Source organism: Herpailurus yagouaroundi, unplaced genomic scaffold, assembly GCF_014898765.1.
Source record: "Herpailurus yagouaroundi ecotype Mexico unplaced genomic scaffold, PumYag 194, whole genome shotgun sequence".
NCBI lineage: Eukaryota > Metazoa > Chordata > Mammalia > Carnivora > Felidae > Herpailurus > Herpailurus yagouaroundi.
The window spans coordinates 1,927,186-1,944,466 of record NW_024412425.1 but is presented as its reverse complement, the minus strand read 5'-3'; the positions used below and the strand labels follow the sequence as shown (position 1 = coordinate 1,944,466).

Below are 17,281 nucleotides of genomic sequence, written 5' to 3'. Positions count from 1 at the left end.
ACACACACACACACACACACACACACACACACACACACACACACACAAAGAAATCAGGGCAGTCTGTGGTTAGAAATCATCATGAAGCCTAGGGGCGCCTGATGGCTCAGTTGGTTAAGTGTTCAAGTCTTGGTTGCAGCTCAGGTCATGATCTCATGGTTCGTGAATTCAAGCCCCGCTTTGGGCTCTATGCTGACGGTGTGGAGCCTCCTCGGATTCTCTCTCTCTCAAAATAAATAAATAAACATTAAAAAAAAGAAAGAGGTCATCATGAAACCTAGAATGTGCTCAAGACCCAGACAAGGTAATTCATGGTGGAGAATCGGGCACTGTGACAAGATATGGGGATTCTCCCAGCCCTGATCAGATGATGTAATCATAGTAACAGCAGGACAGTTTTGCATGCTTGTTATACACCCGGCGCCATACTGGGTACTCTCCATGCCCTCTTACTTCATATTTAATCATCTCAGGAATGTGACAGAGTGGGTACTTTTTACTGGCCCATTTTAGAAATGAGGAAGGTGAGGGGCGCCTGGGTGGCTCAGTCAGTTAAGCGTCTGACTTTGGCTCAGGTCATGATCTCACAGTTTGTGAGTTCCAGCCCCGCATCAGGCTCTCTGCTGTCAGCATGGAGCCTGCTTCAGATCCCCTGTGCCCCTCTCTCTGCCCCTGCCCTGCATGCGCATGCATGTTCTCTCTTTCTCTCTCTCTCTCTCTCTCTCTTTCTTTCTCTCTCAAAAATAAACATTTTTTTAGATGAGGCATAGGAAGGTTGTCACTTGTCCAAGGTCCCTGCTGGTGAGAGGCATAATTGCGATTGAACCAAAGCCTATTGGGTGCTAGGACCCCTCAGCCCCCACCGTCCACAAACACCACCCACAGCCCCTCACCCACAGAGTGTGAGTATTTCTCAAGCTTGAGAGCACCCAGCTTGGGAAGGAGGCCCCTGAGTCACCAGCTGCCCGAGTCTGTGCTTGGCCACAGTTGTAGCACATCTGTCACAGCCAAATTCATGTCTGTCACCTGCCTGGTATGACAAGGGAGATCATTCCATCAAGAGAGCCAGAAGGTTATCAGGGGCCATTCAGAGACCCAGTGAAGGGCCCCATATCAGGGCCTGTTAAGGACAGAACTGAGGACCCTGAGGCAGCGCAGGAGGGGAAGGGACCTGGTCCTCTATCCCGCTGTTCATTTGACCTATCGCTAATGATAAACACCACACTGGGCACCACAGTGTGAGCCAGACGGGCACGTTCCCTGCCTTCTTGGAGCCCACAGTCTGGCGGAGAGACGGACAGTAGATGGGCACACAGTGATAAATGATCACTATTAAGGCTGAATATCAAGTGGAAACTATAACACAGTGCTGAGACAGATGGACAGGGTTTGGGGGAATCTCTGAGCAAGCTACATCCAGGTGAGGCTGGAAAAATGTTGGGAACAGAACATTCCAGGGAAAGAGAATAATCAAAGACCCTGAGGTAGCAGCGAGCGTAGGAGGAACAGTAAGGAGGCCGTGTGGCTAGAGAAGTAGTGGAGGATGAGGTCAGAGAGGGGACGGGGCCAGAGCATGTGGGGAGGACTTTGTCCTTCGCTCAGAGTGGGACAGGAGCTCCGTCCTTCTGAGCGAAGGAGGAATGGGACCTGGGTGTTCACAGAGAGCTGAGCTCTCTGACTGCCGATTCTTGCAGGATAGGTACAGGGGTGGTAGGGATGGGCAGGTTCTAGATACAGTCATTTAAAGGTAGAGTTGATGGCACTTCCTAATCCTCTACATGGATGGAGAGAGAGGAGACAAGGTTGATACCAGGTTTCTGCCCTGAGCAGCTGAAAGGATCGAACCACATGGACTGAGCAGGAAAGACAGTGAGTGATGCAGGTTTGGGGGAAGATAAGCAGTTGGTCTTGGCCATGTTCAGCGGGAGGTGCCTGGTAGCCACCCCAGAGGAGGTGTTGTGAGGTAGCCATCTATACGGCACAGGTCTGAAGTCGGGAGAGGTCCGGGCCAGGGACAGAAAAATGGAAGCCACCAGTGTCATAGGTGGTACTTAAGGCTGGCTATGGCTGTCACAGGCTTGGCTGTCTCTAGAAACGTGGTTTCCAGCATGATCTGGCCACCTCCCAGAAACTAGTACTTCCGGGCCTGTGGGATGCTCCAAAGAGGAAAACCATCTCCAGAGGTAGAGTAGACGGATGAAGTGGGCAGCCTCCCTGCCACCACGTGGACTTTCCAACCAGGCTGCTCTCTGTGGTGGCCCTGAGTGCCCTGCCCAGCCCACGCAGAGCAGGAGCCTTCCCCAGGGGAACATGGGCCCAGCGTGTAGTAGTGAGCTCAGGCTCCAACAGGCCTTGTGGGAAGTTCAGAGTCAGCCGTGTCACCTTGGCAGTGACTTCATCTGTCCCAGCCACAGGTCCCTCCTCTGTGGCGGACATCCTAAGTGTCTCTCCTTCCAGCATGGTTTGAAGGTCCAGTGAGGTCACAGCTGCCCAGCTCTCAGCATAGGCCCCAACCCATCATTAAGAGAATGGCAAGTCCTGCTTCTCAAACACATGCTCCCCACCGTTGCCAGTGGTGTCATTGCTGGGGAAGCACAGAGAGAGAGTGCAAATGTGGACGGCACACACAGGTCTCAGACCCTCTGTGTGACATTGGACCAGCTACTTGAACTCTCTTGAGTTTTGACATTCCTCACCTTTTGGAAGTGGTACTAATAGCCACCTCACAGTATTCCTTGGAGGACATAGCAAGATGATGTGTGCAAAGCAGTTTTAGTAATACCTGACACAGAACGTGTGTTTAATAGGCACCATTATTGTAATTTTTTTTTTAAAGTTTATTTATTTATTTTGAGAGAGAGAGTGCACAAGCAGGTAAGGGGCAGGGAGAAGGAGACATAGAATCCCAAGCAGGCTCCGCACCATCAGCGAAGAACGCAACGTGGGGCTTGAACTCACGAACTGTGAGATCATGACTTGAGCTGAGATCAAGAGTTGGGTGCTTAACCAACTGCGCCACCCAGGCGTCCCTGCTGTAATTATTTTAAATACAGAAGTGATCAAAAGTGTGGGCCTTGGGGTTAGACCACCATGGTTCCTCTGTCCTCTGTTAGTGCATTTGTGTTTGATAGGTAGTAACTAGCCCTCCACTAGAGGGTTTTGGGGGTTGTTTATTTGTTTGTTTGTTTTGTTTTTTAGGTCAGTTGCTAAGTTCAGGCACCTTGACTACCTGGAAGTTTAGACTAATTTACACCCATACCGGCCATCACGATTTTAAACCTATTTCACCTTTGAACCAGCAACTCCACTTGTGGAGTTCCGTCCCAACACAATCCCACTCTTGCTCAGGGTTGCGTGTAGAGGGAGAGCCACCCAAACGTTGTTGTAAGGAAGAATTGAAAATAGCCTACATGTTCGTGGTTGAGGAAATGATGTCCATTCAGCATGATGGAATACTGCACAGCCGTTAAAAATAAGACAACTTCGGGGCGCCTGGGTGGCACAGTCAGTTAAGCGTCCGACTTCAGCCAGGTCACGATCTCGCGGTCCGGGAGTTTGAGCCCCGCGTCAGGCTCTGGGCTGATGGCTCAGAGCCTGGAGCCTGTTTCCGATTCTGTGTCTCCCTCTCTCTCTGCCCCTCCCCCGTACATGCTCTGTCTCTCTCTGTCCCAAAAATAAATAAACGTTGAAAAAAAAAATAAAAAAATAAAAAAATAAGACAACTTTATGTTCAGTTACGTGAAGATGTATTACAAGGATATAAAGTGAAAAGCAAGTATAAGTATGCTGTAAAGTAAAAAATCAAATTGTAGAACAGTGCTTAGTGTGATTGCATTTTTGTTTACCAAAATAAGTTATGCACATTTAACCAGCAAAGGATTGCTACCTTGCATATATAAAGAACCCTGCTTGGGGCGCCTGGGTGGCACAGTCGGTTAAGCGTCCGACTTCAGCCAGGTCACGATCTCGCGGTCCGTGAGTTCGAGCCCCGCGTCAGGCTCTGGGCTGATGACTCAGAGCCTGGAGCCTGTTTCCGATTCTGTGTCTTCCTCTCTCTCTGCCCCTCCCCTGTTCATGCTCTGTCTCTCTCTGTCCCCAAAATAAATAAACGTTGAAAAAAAAAATTAAAAAAAAAAGAACCCTGCTTGCCAATAAGATAAAAGTCAATCCTATGGAAAAACGGGAAAAGAGGGCACCCGGGTGGCTCAGTCGGTTGAGTGTCCGACTCTTGATTTCAACTCCGGTCATAATCTCAGGGTTGTGGGATTGAGCCCCACGTTGGACTCCACATTGAGTGCGGAGACCGCTTAAGATTCCTTCTCTTCCTCTGCCCCCTCTCCCTCACTCGTGTGTGCTCTGTCTCTCTCTAAAATAAATAAAAATGAAAAAGAGAAAAAAAAAGAAAAATGGGAAAAAGATAGGAACAAGTAATTTACAAAATAGAAAATCCAGATGGCCAGTAAAGATGAAAATGTGCTCAACCTTCCTTGGGGATGTTGACGGAGGATGGTCCTAAGGCTTCAGTGAATTAACCCTTGTAAAGCACTAGACTGGGGTCTAGCACATAGTAAGTGCTTAGTAAATATTTCATCACTGAGTGGTGTTATTCCGCAAGACATAACTTGATGGGGTCATGGTGCTGTATGAGCTGGGCAGACAAGCTGGCAGAGGGGTGGGACCATTTTTAGGGCCAGATTCATCAGGTGGACTCAGGCCAGGGCCTGAGTCACCTCTAACCGCTGATGTGTCTCCTGTCTTCCTGCAGAGCCTTTGTGGCATGTGCCCGCCCAGGCCCGGCTCTCAGCCATGGCGGGAAGCAGCGGGAGCAAGCACACCTCCAGGCAGGACGCAGCAGGCAAAGATTCCCCCAACAGGCATTCCAAAGTGAGTCTGGGCCCCACCTGCTTAATCCTGGGGAGCCAGGACTGCGAAGCTGGCTGCTTCACTTCCCTGACCACTGTGGGTCTGACAGTGTCACCTGGGTGTGGGCCTCTGAATGCCATACGTGAGCACATCCTTCTCCTTTGCCGTCCACTCCAGCAGAGGGGCCAACTGCTTGGTCTAGAGCCAGACAAACGCACAGCCAGCTCTAGCCCTCACCAGCCAAGTCATCGCCAGCAAATCCCTTTGCCTCCTTGTGCCACGGTTTCCCTACGATTACACTGGTCATGGTCAGTGTCTTCACCAGCTCAGGCTGCTGTAACAAAATACCATAGACTGGGTGGCTGACAACAGAAATTTCCTTCTCACAGTTCTGAGGCCGGGAAGTCCAAGATCAAGGCTCAGGCAGATTCAGTGTCTGGTGAAGACCCACTTCCTGGTTCATAGATGGCCTCCTTCTCACTTCATGTGGTGGAAGGGATGAGGGAGCTAGCTCTCTGGGGTCTCTCATGTAAGGATGTAAATGTATGTATGTGGATTTAATAATCCCACTCACGAGAAATGGATAACTACATATAGGGGTATAAATATGTAAATATGTATAACAGGGATTTTATAATCCTATTCACGGGGGCTCTGCCCTCATAACCTAATCACCTCCCCTAATGCCATCACACTGGGAGAGGCACACCAGTGGTCAGCCTGTGGCAGTAAGCTAACTGCTCTAACAGACGGTCCCTAAATCTCAGTGACCTCACACAGTAGAAGTTTGTTTCCCTCTCATATAACACAGTTGGGTGTGGATATTCAGTGAGCAAGCTTTCCACATGGTGATTCTGGAACCCAGGCTCCCTATCCCTTGTGGCTCTGCCGTCCCTCAGGGCCTCAGAGCCCTCTGCTGGGTCCTTGCCTGTTTCTGGCAGGTAGGGGTGGGAGGAAGAGGGGCTGGTGTGCGAAGCCTCTATAGCCCAGGCCTGGAAATGGTATAAATCTAGTTTCCACTTATATTGCATTGGCCAGCACTCCATCACGAGGCCACACCTCTGCGCAAGGGAAGCTGGGAAATGTAGTCCTGAGTGCCCTGGGGAAAGGAGGTCGTTTTGGTGAGCACTTGGCAGTCTCTTTGCATCCCTTCATAAGGTGGGAATTTGATGGGTACATTCGATGTGCCAGGCCCTGGGACCACAGTGATGAAGTGGACAGATGTGCCCAGGTGCTCCCAAAGCTGACACCCCAGTGTGGGCAGCAAGCAGTAAGCGGATACACAGATGCATTCCATAACACCAGGAACTGGTCTTTGCTGTGAAGGATAACCAAGGCAGAGGTCAGGGAGAAGAATGTCAAGCACTACTGCTTTAGGGTGAGGTGGTCAGTGAAGGCCTTGTGAGGAGGCCTTGAATGAAGTAAGGGGCAGTCCATGAAGATACCCGAGGGAAGAGCCTTCCAGGCAGAAGCAATAGCAAGTGCCAAGGCCCTGCTCAGAGCACAGTGATCAGAAGGGAGGGGGCAGATGAAGTTAGAGGGCAGAACGTGGGACCAGACTGCACAGAGCCTCAGGGCGGGGACTCTGGCTCTTCCCATGAGTGAAATGGAGCCACAGGAAGGTTCTGAGCAGGGAAGGGACATGAAATGGGGCAAGTGTTCACAGCCTCCCTCTGGCTGCATATAGGCAAACTGGGGCAGAGGTGAGTGGGAGACAGGGATGGGGCAGGAGGACCAGGGAGGAGGCTGCTGCCATGATAGGTACAGTGGGAGGTGGTGGTGACAGGCCCGGGGTGGAGCCGTGGAGGTGGAGAAGTGGCAGGTCCTAGATCTCTTGAAGATGCAGGCCACAGGATTTGCTGTTGGGCTGCACACAGGTGCGAGACCTGCGAGAGCAGGTCCCGGGTGACTCCAAGCCTCTTGTGTGGGGCAGCCGAAAGGCTGGAGGTGCCTTTATTGGGGCGGGAAAGAGGGATCCGGGAAGGAAGGTCAGGAGCTCAGCTTTGTATGCGTTGAGCTTGAGCTGTGGACAGCACGTCACACGCATACTGTCACGCCTCCCTCTGAACAACCCCATGAGGCAGGGTTATCAACAACCCAGCTTCACAGGTGTGGAAACTGAGGCACAGGAGAGCTACGTCACTTGTCTGAAGTAACACGCTCAAAAGCAGGGGAGCCAGAGCTTGGGTGTGGGGAGGACCCGGGGAGGGAAGGTTGGCCCCCACTGTGGACTCTATGGATGACACTTCTCTTGCCTTCCAGGGAGAACCTCAGTACTCCAGTCATTCCAGCAGCAACACCCTCTCCAGCAACGCATCCAGCAGCCACAGCGACGACCGCTGGTTTGACCCCCTGGACCCCCTAGAGCCGGAGCAAGATCCCCTCTCCAAGGGTGGCTCTAGTGACAGCGGCATCGACACCACCCTCTACACCTCCAGCCCCAGCTGCATGTCCCTGGCCAAGGTGCCTCGGCAGCCCAAGCCACACAAGCCCCCGGGAAGCATGGGCCTTTGCGGCGGCGGACGGGAGGCCGCCACGCGGTCCCACCACGCAGACAGACGGCGGGAGGTCTCGCCAGCCCCTGCAGTTGCCGGTCAGAACAAGGGCTACCGACCGAAATTGTACTCCTCAGGCTCCAGCACCCCTACAGGCCTGGCGGGGGGTAGCCGTGACCCACCAAGGCAGCCTAGGTAAGACACTGCTCTTCACCCCGGTCCTCCAAGGAGTTCGGACCGCCTTCTGCTTCCCCCACAGTCCTGACAGGGGGGTTCCCCTCCCTACAAGCATGCTGCTTGCAGATGGATGTGCTTACACACTAGTTTGCTTACAGAGTTGGGAGGCTCATGGACCACCCACTACTGCCCATCATTCACCTTCTAGTACCCTGGGTAGAGGGAAGGAAACCCCTGGCTGGCTGTTTCATCTGCCTCTGGTTTACTCTGAGCCTCTCTCTTTCCTTCTCTCTCTGCTAAGACCAGTGGTTTTATGCTTTCTGGAGGTCACAGACTGTATGTGTTAGGTGTGCATTCGGCTGGAGGTAACAGGAAATCTGACCCACAGTAGCTTTTAAAAAAATTTTTTTCTTAAGGTTTATTCATTTTTCAGAGACAGAGCATGAGCGGGGGAGGGGCAGAGAGAGAGGGAGACAAGACACAGAATCTGAAACGGGCTCCAGGCTCTGAGCCGTCAGCACAGAGCTCGACGCGGGGCTCGAACTCAGGCAGTGTGAGATCATGAGCTGAGCCGAAGTCGGACGCTTAACCGACTGAGCCACGCAGGCACCCCTGAGCCACAGTAGCTTAAACAGACGGAGCTTTAACAGTCCCCCGATGAGAACTCCACAGAGGGCAGAGCCAAGCTAGTACAGCAGCTCAGGGAGGGCCTCAAGGCCTGGCATCCTGTGTCTTTCTCTTCCACCATTCTTACCATACTGGCTGCGGCTCCCTTGTCTCCAGATGGCTGTGGTGCCCCTGGGGGGAATGGGCCCAAAAAACAGAGGAAGATGGCTTCTCCTAGTTCCCTTTCCATGAAGAAAGCAACAGCTTTCCCAGAGCCCTTTGAACAGAGCGACGTCACAAGGAAGGCTGAGAAATCACAGTTTAAACTTCTGGCCAACACAGCGAAGGGCAGTGGTCTCCACACAGTCCCCTAGAGGGCTCTTCAGCACAGATTGCAGGACCCCACTCGGAGTTTCTGATTCAGTAGGTCAGAGCACAGCCTGAGAATATGCATTCTTTTAAGTTCCTGGTAGATGGTGATGCTGCTGGTCCGGGGACCATCCTTTGAGGACCACTGGTGGAGAGGCAGGCAGGGGACCAAGGGAGAAAGACCTGGCATTGATGTCTGGGGCCTAGACTGCACACACTTAGGGCACCTTATGAAAGCCATGAAATGTCTCTCTGAAGCGCTGAGGTGGAAAACCGTTCAGCAAGTTGCCAAGCTCAGCCTGGAGCACGTGCCCCTCACAGGTCTGCACCCCAGGCAAGGGTCACGGTGCTGCGGTCCCCAGTGCAGACCCCAAAGGCCACAGCCTTCCTTCCATTCCCTGACCGCCCCTGAGCAGGGGCCAGCCCGGGACCCCATAGGGAGTCCTTGTCCCCTTTGGTTTCCTCAGGCCTTTGCCAGCCCTCAAACTACAGCCTCTGTCCACGCAGACCACACAGGACCCATGCACCCAGGCAGTGGCCTCAGACCTTGACCGCAGCCTACAGTGCACTTCTGTCTGTGTCTATGCAGAAATATCTGTGTTTAAAAAAAAAAAAAAAGGCGAAGCAAAAGTGACCCAAACAGTACTTAGCCTAACTGTGTGTGAAGCACTTTGATGTAGTCTAGTCTGTTCAAAATGTGAATGCAGCTCAATACCTCCTTCAGTGATCTCATGATTTAGCAGTGGTTCTCTGACCGGTTTGGAAACTGCCGTGTTTGAGGGTGCCTGCATTGTGTGGGTACCTCCCCTTGCCCTGGTCAGGGGCCCAGAAGGGTGAGGATGGAGAGGGTGTGTGGCCCAGTGGGTTTAGTCTCTGGTTCAGCCTATTTCCCTAAACAGGTGGTTCTTAATCAGTGAAACTCACGGACTCTGGAACAGCTCTTTCATTCATTATTTATCCCTTCATTTCACTCACAAATATTTCTTAGGGACCTGTTGTGTCACAGACACTAGAGTGGGAGCCGGGGAGAAATAATGAGCAAATTCAGATGAGGCCCCCCCCCCCCCCAGCCCCTCACCTCAGCCCATCATCCGCTGAGGGAGACAGACGACAATTAGGCCATCACTGAGACACCTGTCAAAGTGCACCCACCTAGAGGGACTCTGCACCAGGAGAGTCCTGGGTGCCGCGGGGTCCCAGGTCTCAGCTCCGCTAGTCCCTGTGCTAGACATAGGCCTGTGTTCGTAAATCTGAGTAACTGTAGGGTTTTGAAATCTGCGATATAAAGGCAGCGGCTCTGAGGAGAAGACTGTGGCTGAAGCAGGGAGTGGGTATAAAATTACCCTGTGTCTGACGGAAAGATTTGCTGAACCCAGGAATGAAGGGAATAAAATGGGAGAGGAGCCCACTACAAAAGAGGGCCCAGCGGTTGGGAGCTTGAATTTGCATACAGACAATTGATGCTAATTGCAAATCATTCTTATCTACTCATTAAGCTGCTTCCTGAAGTTTTCTCCTAGGCAACCAGGCTCTGGCATGGAACACCATTTCCCAAAATGGGGTGCTCGAGGTGATTTGGGTGGTATAGCAGGAAAATGTTTTTGTTTTTTGTTTTTTTAACAGATAAATGTTTGCTTTAATGAGTATTAGGAAAGGTGTTACCTGCCCATCCCCTGCTTTTACAGATACTGTCTTGGACAAGTTGAGGAAAATTGAATGAGTTGATTTAAAGAAACATCTGCATGGTAGATGAGAGTTGGACCTCCACCAGGGTTCAAGCCCTCCCTCTTGCCTTGCCTTGGCTGTGTGGCCTTGGGCAAATGACTGAACTTCTCTGGGCCTCGGTTTCTTCGTCTGTAAGATGGGGGATAAATCACATACCTATGTCATAAGGATATGGTAAAGATTTAATGACCTACTGTGTGTAGGACCCTTAGAACCATACCAGGGAGTAGGCCTTGAGCCTGCCTGTCATTAAAATCACAGGGGATTGTTATAAAAAGAGGAGAGGTATGCCTCAAACTAACCAAATCAGAATGTTTCTCCGGGGCCATGCCTCTTTCAGGCAGTTCTGGGGACACCAAGATGGCTGAGACAGCCCCAGGCCTGCCCTCTTGGGGCTCAAAGTCCAACAGGGAAGACACACCTGTTCCCAGAGTGGTCAGGGCCAAGGTGAGGGAAGCACCTGGGATGCGGGAGCCCAGAGGAAGGGCCAGACCCCATTGTGTGAGAGGCTTTCCTAGAACAAAGAGGCTGATGCGAGCCAGGGGACTAGGAGGGCAGGGCATCCCAGATAGAGAAGGTGTGCAAGTCCCATGTATGGGCCTTACTTGGCTGCCCTCCCACAACTTTCCCGTCTTGGCGGGGGAACCAAGTTCCCAGTTGGTCGCTGAGCACCTGAGCCCAGGAGGCCCACATGTGCTTCCACCTGCCGCCGGCCGCGCTGCCCCTCACACCGGTCAGCCCACCAGCCTTCTGCATCTGCTCTCGTTTATCTCTTCCCTTGGGCTGAGCTGGGATGACAGCCTGCTATTGAGGGCAGGCATGCGAGCTGCATAGCTGCCCCGGTCTCTGCTTGCACAGCACGTTGTAATAGAGCACCCGTGTTTATTCGCATAGCGAGTGCTCATTGTGTGCCTGGCCCTCTGCTGGGCGCTGCGGGCACACACGGCCCCTGCTGTCCTGGCACTGACCCGGTACCGGGGAGCCAGCAAGCAAATAATGATCAAAGTAATAGATGAACTGTGCTAGGGGAAAGCCGGCAGAGGAGACCCACTGGGATCCGCGAGTGGATACTGTCCAGGACTCAAAGGAGTGTCTAATCTAGCCCAAGGGGCAAAGGTAGGTTCCATGAGGAAGGGTCATTTCTGCCAAAGATAAGAACAATAAGGAGGTGGGAGCAGGTGAGTAGTTTCCGAAGGGCTGATGGTATATTCTTGACCCAGGATGCAGTCACATGGTGTCTGCTTTGTAACTGTTTCTTCAGTTATATGCATATACTTTGTATACTGCTCTGTGTGTCAGCTATTATACAATTTTTTTAGGTATTTATTTCAAGAGAGACAAAGCAGGAGTGAACAAGGGGCAGAGAGGGAGAGGGAGACAGAGAATCCCAAGCAGGCTCTGCACCGTCAGCACGGAGCCCGATGAGGGGCTCAAACCCACAAAACCATGAGATCATGACCCAAGCTGAAACCAAGAGTCAGACACTTAACTGACTGAGCCACCCAGGCACGCCTGTACAATTTTTTTTTTAAAAAGAGAGAAGGGGGGGGAAGGGGGGGGGAGGAAAGATGGGATGTAAAGAGGACGTCTCGATGAATGGGAAGGAGTAGCATGTGCAAAGGCCCTGAGGTGGAGAGGAAGGCGGATGCTGTTAGGTCACTGAACACAGGCCCCTTGGCTCAAGGGTAGAAACTGAGGGGCCAGCTGATGGGAGGTTTTTTGGGAAGTCAGCAGGAGCCAGACCATGCAGGGCCCTGTCCACCACATTACAGAGTTTGGATTCGATCCCAAGAACTGTGGGCAGCAAGGAGAGGTTTCAGCAGAAAGGGTAGTACAGGCGGATTTATGTTTTGAAAGGTAGTGCTGGAGATGTGACTGGAGGCAGAGCCTCAGGGACAGGGCTGAGGCGGAGATATGAGTGAGAAGGAAGGGGTCTGGACCAGAGGACAGAGCAGCTACGCCTGCGTCACAAAGTGGCATTGCTAGGACACCAGGAGGGAGGGAGACACAGGTCCAGGATGGTGCCAGGGAGCAAAGAGTCGAGGCTGACTGCTGAGTGTCAGGAGGCTGCTGCAGACGGGGTGGTGAGGTTCTTGAGAAGAGACTGGGGCAGGGCCAGCCCAGGAGGCACGTTACTCTTAGGTAACAGGACGGACGGCCAGGAAGGCCTCTTACAAGGTTGTTATTTTGTAGGAAGCAAGGGATTGACCCAGGCAGAAGAAACAGCAAATGTCACGACCGTGAAGGCGAACTCATTTGCAGTGCTTAAGAAACGGCCAAGCGGGTGCGCCTGGGTGGCTCAGTCAGTTGAATGTCTGACTTCAGCTCAGGTCATGATCTCACAGTTCGTGAGTTCAAGCCCTGCATCGGGCTCTGTGCTGTCAGCGCGGAGCCTGCTTGGGATCCTCTGTCCCCCTCTCTCTCTGCCTGTCTCTCAAAAATGAATAAAACATTAAAAAAAAAAATGATCAAGTGGCCAGAGAGGGAGGAGCAGACAGGGCAAAGCGGAGAGTGACAGGAGGTCAGTTGTGCACGGTAGGCCGACATGGGAGCCATGGGAGGCATGTGAATGCACAGTCTGACTTACGTTTTAAAAAGATTACTCTGGGCTATTTGAAAGGTAGAAGGGATTGAGTTTGCCCGCAAAACTCAAGGACTGCCACCAGGGGGATGGGCCGTGCTGAGCAGGGAAACACCTATCCGTTCCCTCCCCGTGCTCCGGCCCGCCATGGAAGCCGCCACAGCCTGTAGCAGCTTGTGCCCATCGATGATTTCAGTGACTTCGCAGACTCTCTCCCCAGACGTTCGTCATGGGAGCCCGGCTTCCAGGCGCACTGCCAGGCGCCAGCGCCTGCTGTGGGCACCGCAGTGGGCTGAGCGATCCCAGGCGGGCAGCCACCTGGCCCCCCGCCCTCTCCTGAGGCAGCACACGCTTCAGAGCTCCCTGGGTTTCCAGAGCTGTGAAGGGGCACTCAGAGGCTCCCCACTCCACGTGGAGCTGACACAGCCAGGCAGGAAGTACGTGGCTTTGCCTCCCCAGGCTGTGCCAAGAGGGAGTCTCTGGGATATGCTTCTGGGGGCACAGCTCTTAAAGGTAATGTGAGGGCCCTGGAACCCGCTGGGGTCACACACAACAGAGACCCACTTGGGAGAGTCACAGTCAGCCTGGGAGAGGAACCCAAGCCCTCTAAAGGAAAGGAGGGAGCAGTGCAAAGGCCCTGAGGTGAAAATGTTTCTGTCTGGGAACAGCTTCCCTTTCACCTGGCTGGAGCCCAATAAGTGGGAGGAGCTGAGGGCAGAAGGGGCAGGCCAGATGGTGTGGGGCCTTGTGGGCAGAGGGGAGGACTCTGCCTCTGCCCTGAGTAAGGTGGAGCCACAGAGAGTCCTGGGCTGGGCAGAAGCGCGCTGCGATCTGACTCGGTGTTCACAGGCTCTCTCTGGTTGGGCAGGAGGAGACTGCTACAGCGATGGGCGTGGGGGTGGAGGGGGTGAGCACTGGCGGGTTTCTGCATCACTCTGATCCCGTATCCTCCCTGCAGACCTGCCACTTCGGCTCCCAGGCCACTGAGTGGAATGTGGCCACTCGAGACTCCTACACGATAACTGCAGCCACATGCGGGGACTGATTGAACTCTCAAGGTCATGCCATGCACTAGGGAGAGAGGGCAAGATTGGTCTAGCAGTTAAGGCCAAGCAGTGAGGGATTCCTGGGCTCTGGCCTCTGACTGCCTGCGTCCGGATCACAGCTCCAAAGCTGACCCAACCGTGTGATCTCCATCAGGCTCCTTAGTTTCTCTGAGGCTCAGTTTTCACATCTGTAAAATGGGAGTAATGATAGGATCTGTGGTCTCAGGCTGCCACAACGAACCCACATCATGCACTGAAAGTACTTAGCACGGGGCCTGCGACGTAGCTGGGTCCAAAAATAGCAGCTGCTGCCAGGCTTTGTTTGCACGTATTCCATATCTGTCGTGACTGCAGTTGTTGAAAGTACAGGCTTGGGGTTAAAAGCCGGGGTCTCTTGAGCCAGACTGGGTTTGCATCCTGGCTCCGTCCCTACCAGCTGCATCGTTTGGGGGCAGGTTATTTAATCTCTCTGGGGCCTGGTTTCCCCACTTGAAACACGGGGTTGGTGGTAGTTCCTGCCTCAGGGGGTTGCCAGGACAACTAAGTGAAGATGCTTGGGGCAGGGCCTGGCCATGCTCACAGGCTCAGCACAGCCAGCCTCGTCACTGCCACCACTCTTCCTCCTGCGCAGGGGCTCAGCCACCCTAGGCCACCCATCAAGACTTGAGTGTAAGTGCAGCTCTGATTTCTCCATCCAGCCCATGGTTTTTCAGCTTTTTTTGTAAGCCACAAAACCTTTTCCTCCAACAAAACCTTAAGTGCTTCCCTCAGATAGAACACAGATGAATGCATAACCTCTCCAGTGGGGGAGGTGGGGGTGGGAGGGCCGAGCAGGATGCCTCCGCCCCAGTCCTGGCTGAGCCCAAAGTCCCGGCTTTTAGCCCCTGGGCACACCACGTTAACAGTGCACACAAGACCTCTTGAAGTGGTGCTGTCACTGCCTCATTTCTCAGAGGAGGAAACTGAGGCTCTCTGAGGGGGAAGGACCCGAGCTCAGGTCCCAGCGTGTCACTCAGAGCTGGGATTGGAACTCGGGTCAGGTGGGCAGCACGGCCCATGTTCTCACCCCACCCCATGGTGCCTCTTTGGTCTTCAAGTCACAGCTGAGGCCCAGAGGGGGATACCTGTTCCTGCTGGTGCATCAGAAAGAGAGCATGCTCACTCTGCCGATTGGTGGGTGGGTAAGAACTCCACCCCGTATGGGGCACCTGGGCTCATGGCCCCAGCTCAGGGTTGGGTCAAAATACACAGCACGCTGGGGGTGGGGAATAGTTCTGTGTTGAGGCCTCACAAAGCTGAAGACAGAGACAGTCATGGGAATGCCTTTGGCTACAAGTAACAGAAAATTCCAGCTTGGCTGAAGGCAGTCTGTTATCTCACAGAACACAAAATGCCAAGTTAGGGGGGTGGCCAGGATTGGGTCAGAGACCTAAGTTCTTTCTCCTCTTTGTGTTCTGCCTCCGTCAGCCTCCAAGCTGGCTCCCCTCCTTCTCAAAGTGGCTGTCCTTCAACCAGGTAGTCACAGTGTCCAGTGGAAGAGAAGGTGATTTTTCTGCAAGTGTTTTCTGTTTGTTTTTTTAGCAAAGAAATTTTCTCCCAAAGTCACCCAGCAGACAGTCCATATACGCCCTCCCCAAAGTCTCACTGGGCAGAAATACAGTACAGACCCATCCATACCCATCCCAGACAAGTGGCCTCACTCAGTCAGGATTTGCCCCCTGGGCGAGGTGTCTGGTCACCTTCCTCAAGCAAAGGAGGAGTAAAGTCAGCCTCTGTTTACAGGTGGAGGGGGGATTAGGCTGACACCCAAAAGGTCTGCTGCAGGACCCGAAGCCAGGCAAGCCCATCTCGAAGGAGGCCGTGGATGGAGCTGGCTGGCTGGCGGACACAAAGGGTGTTCACCTTTTTCCCTTCCTGGTTTAATCATCTCTTGTTTTGTCAGCTCACAAAAGCTGAATGAACATGCCTGAGGGCAAGATAGAGGAATGTACTGTAGAAAGTAAAAGTTAGGGTGATCTATTCATAGAATGGACCCCCTGCGGCCCTTGCAGAGAGGGGGGTTCGTGTGGACTGACAGGGAGAGAGCTACAGAACGTACGGTTAAGGTGAAAGGGTGCACAGCAAGCTTATGATCTGCTGCCGTTTATTTTACAAAGTGGGAAGGATACACACTCCCTCTCACACACGTGTGCTTGTGTGCGCACACCTCCCTGTTGAAGAAGAAGAAAGGATGGGTCTTGGTTGCAGGGAGAGACTGGGGTGTCAGGTGGCACCTCCTTTGTGCTCTGTGCCATTTGTACGGTTTCATTTGACTTTTATTCTGAACACATCATTACTATCTCCAGAGATAATCAGTTAGTGTAAGCTCCTCCCCGAGATTTTTCTCTAAACCTGCAGCAGCCCAGTTCTTTCAAACATTTTAAAAAAAATTTTTTTAATGTTTATTTTTTGAGAGAGAGGAAGAGACAGAGTGCAAGCGGGGGAGGGTCCGAGAGAGAGGGAGACACAGAATCTGAAGCAGGCTCCAGGCTCCAAGCTAACAGCACAGAGCCTGACGTGGGGCTCGAACTCATGAGCCACAAGATCATGACCTGAGCCAAAGTCGGACGCTCAACTGATAGAGCCACCATGCGCCCCTCTTTCAAACATTTTTGATCATTACCCGAAACAGGGAAAGCATTTTATATTTACAACCCCCCAACGGATGTCCAGAATGAAGCTTCACAAAGCTCTTACCCTTACTGATGTTTTTTATTCCGGTCTGTTTGGTTTGGGGGCCTTTTCCCCCTTAATAATGGTCAAGAGCCACTCAAATGATTTAATGGCCCACAGTTAGGGAAAAACTGTATGGTTCCTTTTTGTAAAAAAGACAAAACAAAACAAAAAAAAGCTCAATAATCATACAGTGTAACTGTGTATGTAAAAAAAGAAAGAACAGAGTCATGCTTTGTACTGTGCCTTGTACTCAGACATCTGTCCTCGTTCATAACAAACCTACCTTACTCTTTGAATTGGCTGCATAGGTTTTGATCATATGGGGGTACTTGGAACATCTGTTAATCCCTTGTTAAAAGATGTTCAGGCCTGGGGCGCCTGGGTGGCTCAGTCGGGCATCTGACTTTGGCTTAGGTCATGATCTCACCGTCTGTGAGTTCGAGCCCCGCATCGGGCTCTGTGCTGACAGCTCAGAGCCTGGAGCCTACTTCAGATTCTGTGTCCCTCTCTTGCTCTGCTCCTCCCCTGCTCATGCTGTCTGTCTCTCTCTCAAGAATAAGTAAAACATTAAAAAAAAAAAAAAAAAAAAAAAAAAAAAGATGTTCAGGCCGGGTCTAATTTCCTTTTTTTTTTTTGTTAAGTTTTTATTGTGTTAAGTAGTGGGGCTTGAACTCATGGCCCCAAGATCGAGAGTCGAACACGCC

The 17,281-nt window shown here is 52.4% G+C and overlaps 1 protein-coding gene across 4 annotated transcripts in view; it reads left to right on the top strand.

Moving 5' to 3' along the window:
• Positions 1-17,281, top strand: part of SIPA1L3 (signal induced proliferation associated 1 like 3) — a 238,986-nt gene that overhangs the window by 192,729 nt on the left and 28,976 nt on the right. For all 4 annotated transcript variants that reach the window (XM_040445990.1, XM_040445987.1, XM_040445988.1 and 1 more), the window contains 2 exons: positions 4,766-4,884; positions 7,126-7,553. In XM_040445990.1, the coding sequence (XP_040301924.1) occupies positions 4,766-4,884; positions 7,126-7,553 (547 nt within the window). The remainder of the gene's footprint in view (positions 1-4,765; positions 4,885-7,125; positions 7,554-17,281) is intronic.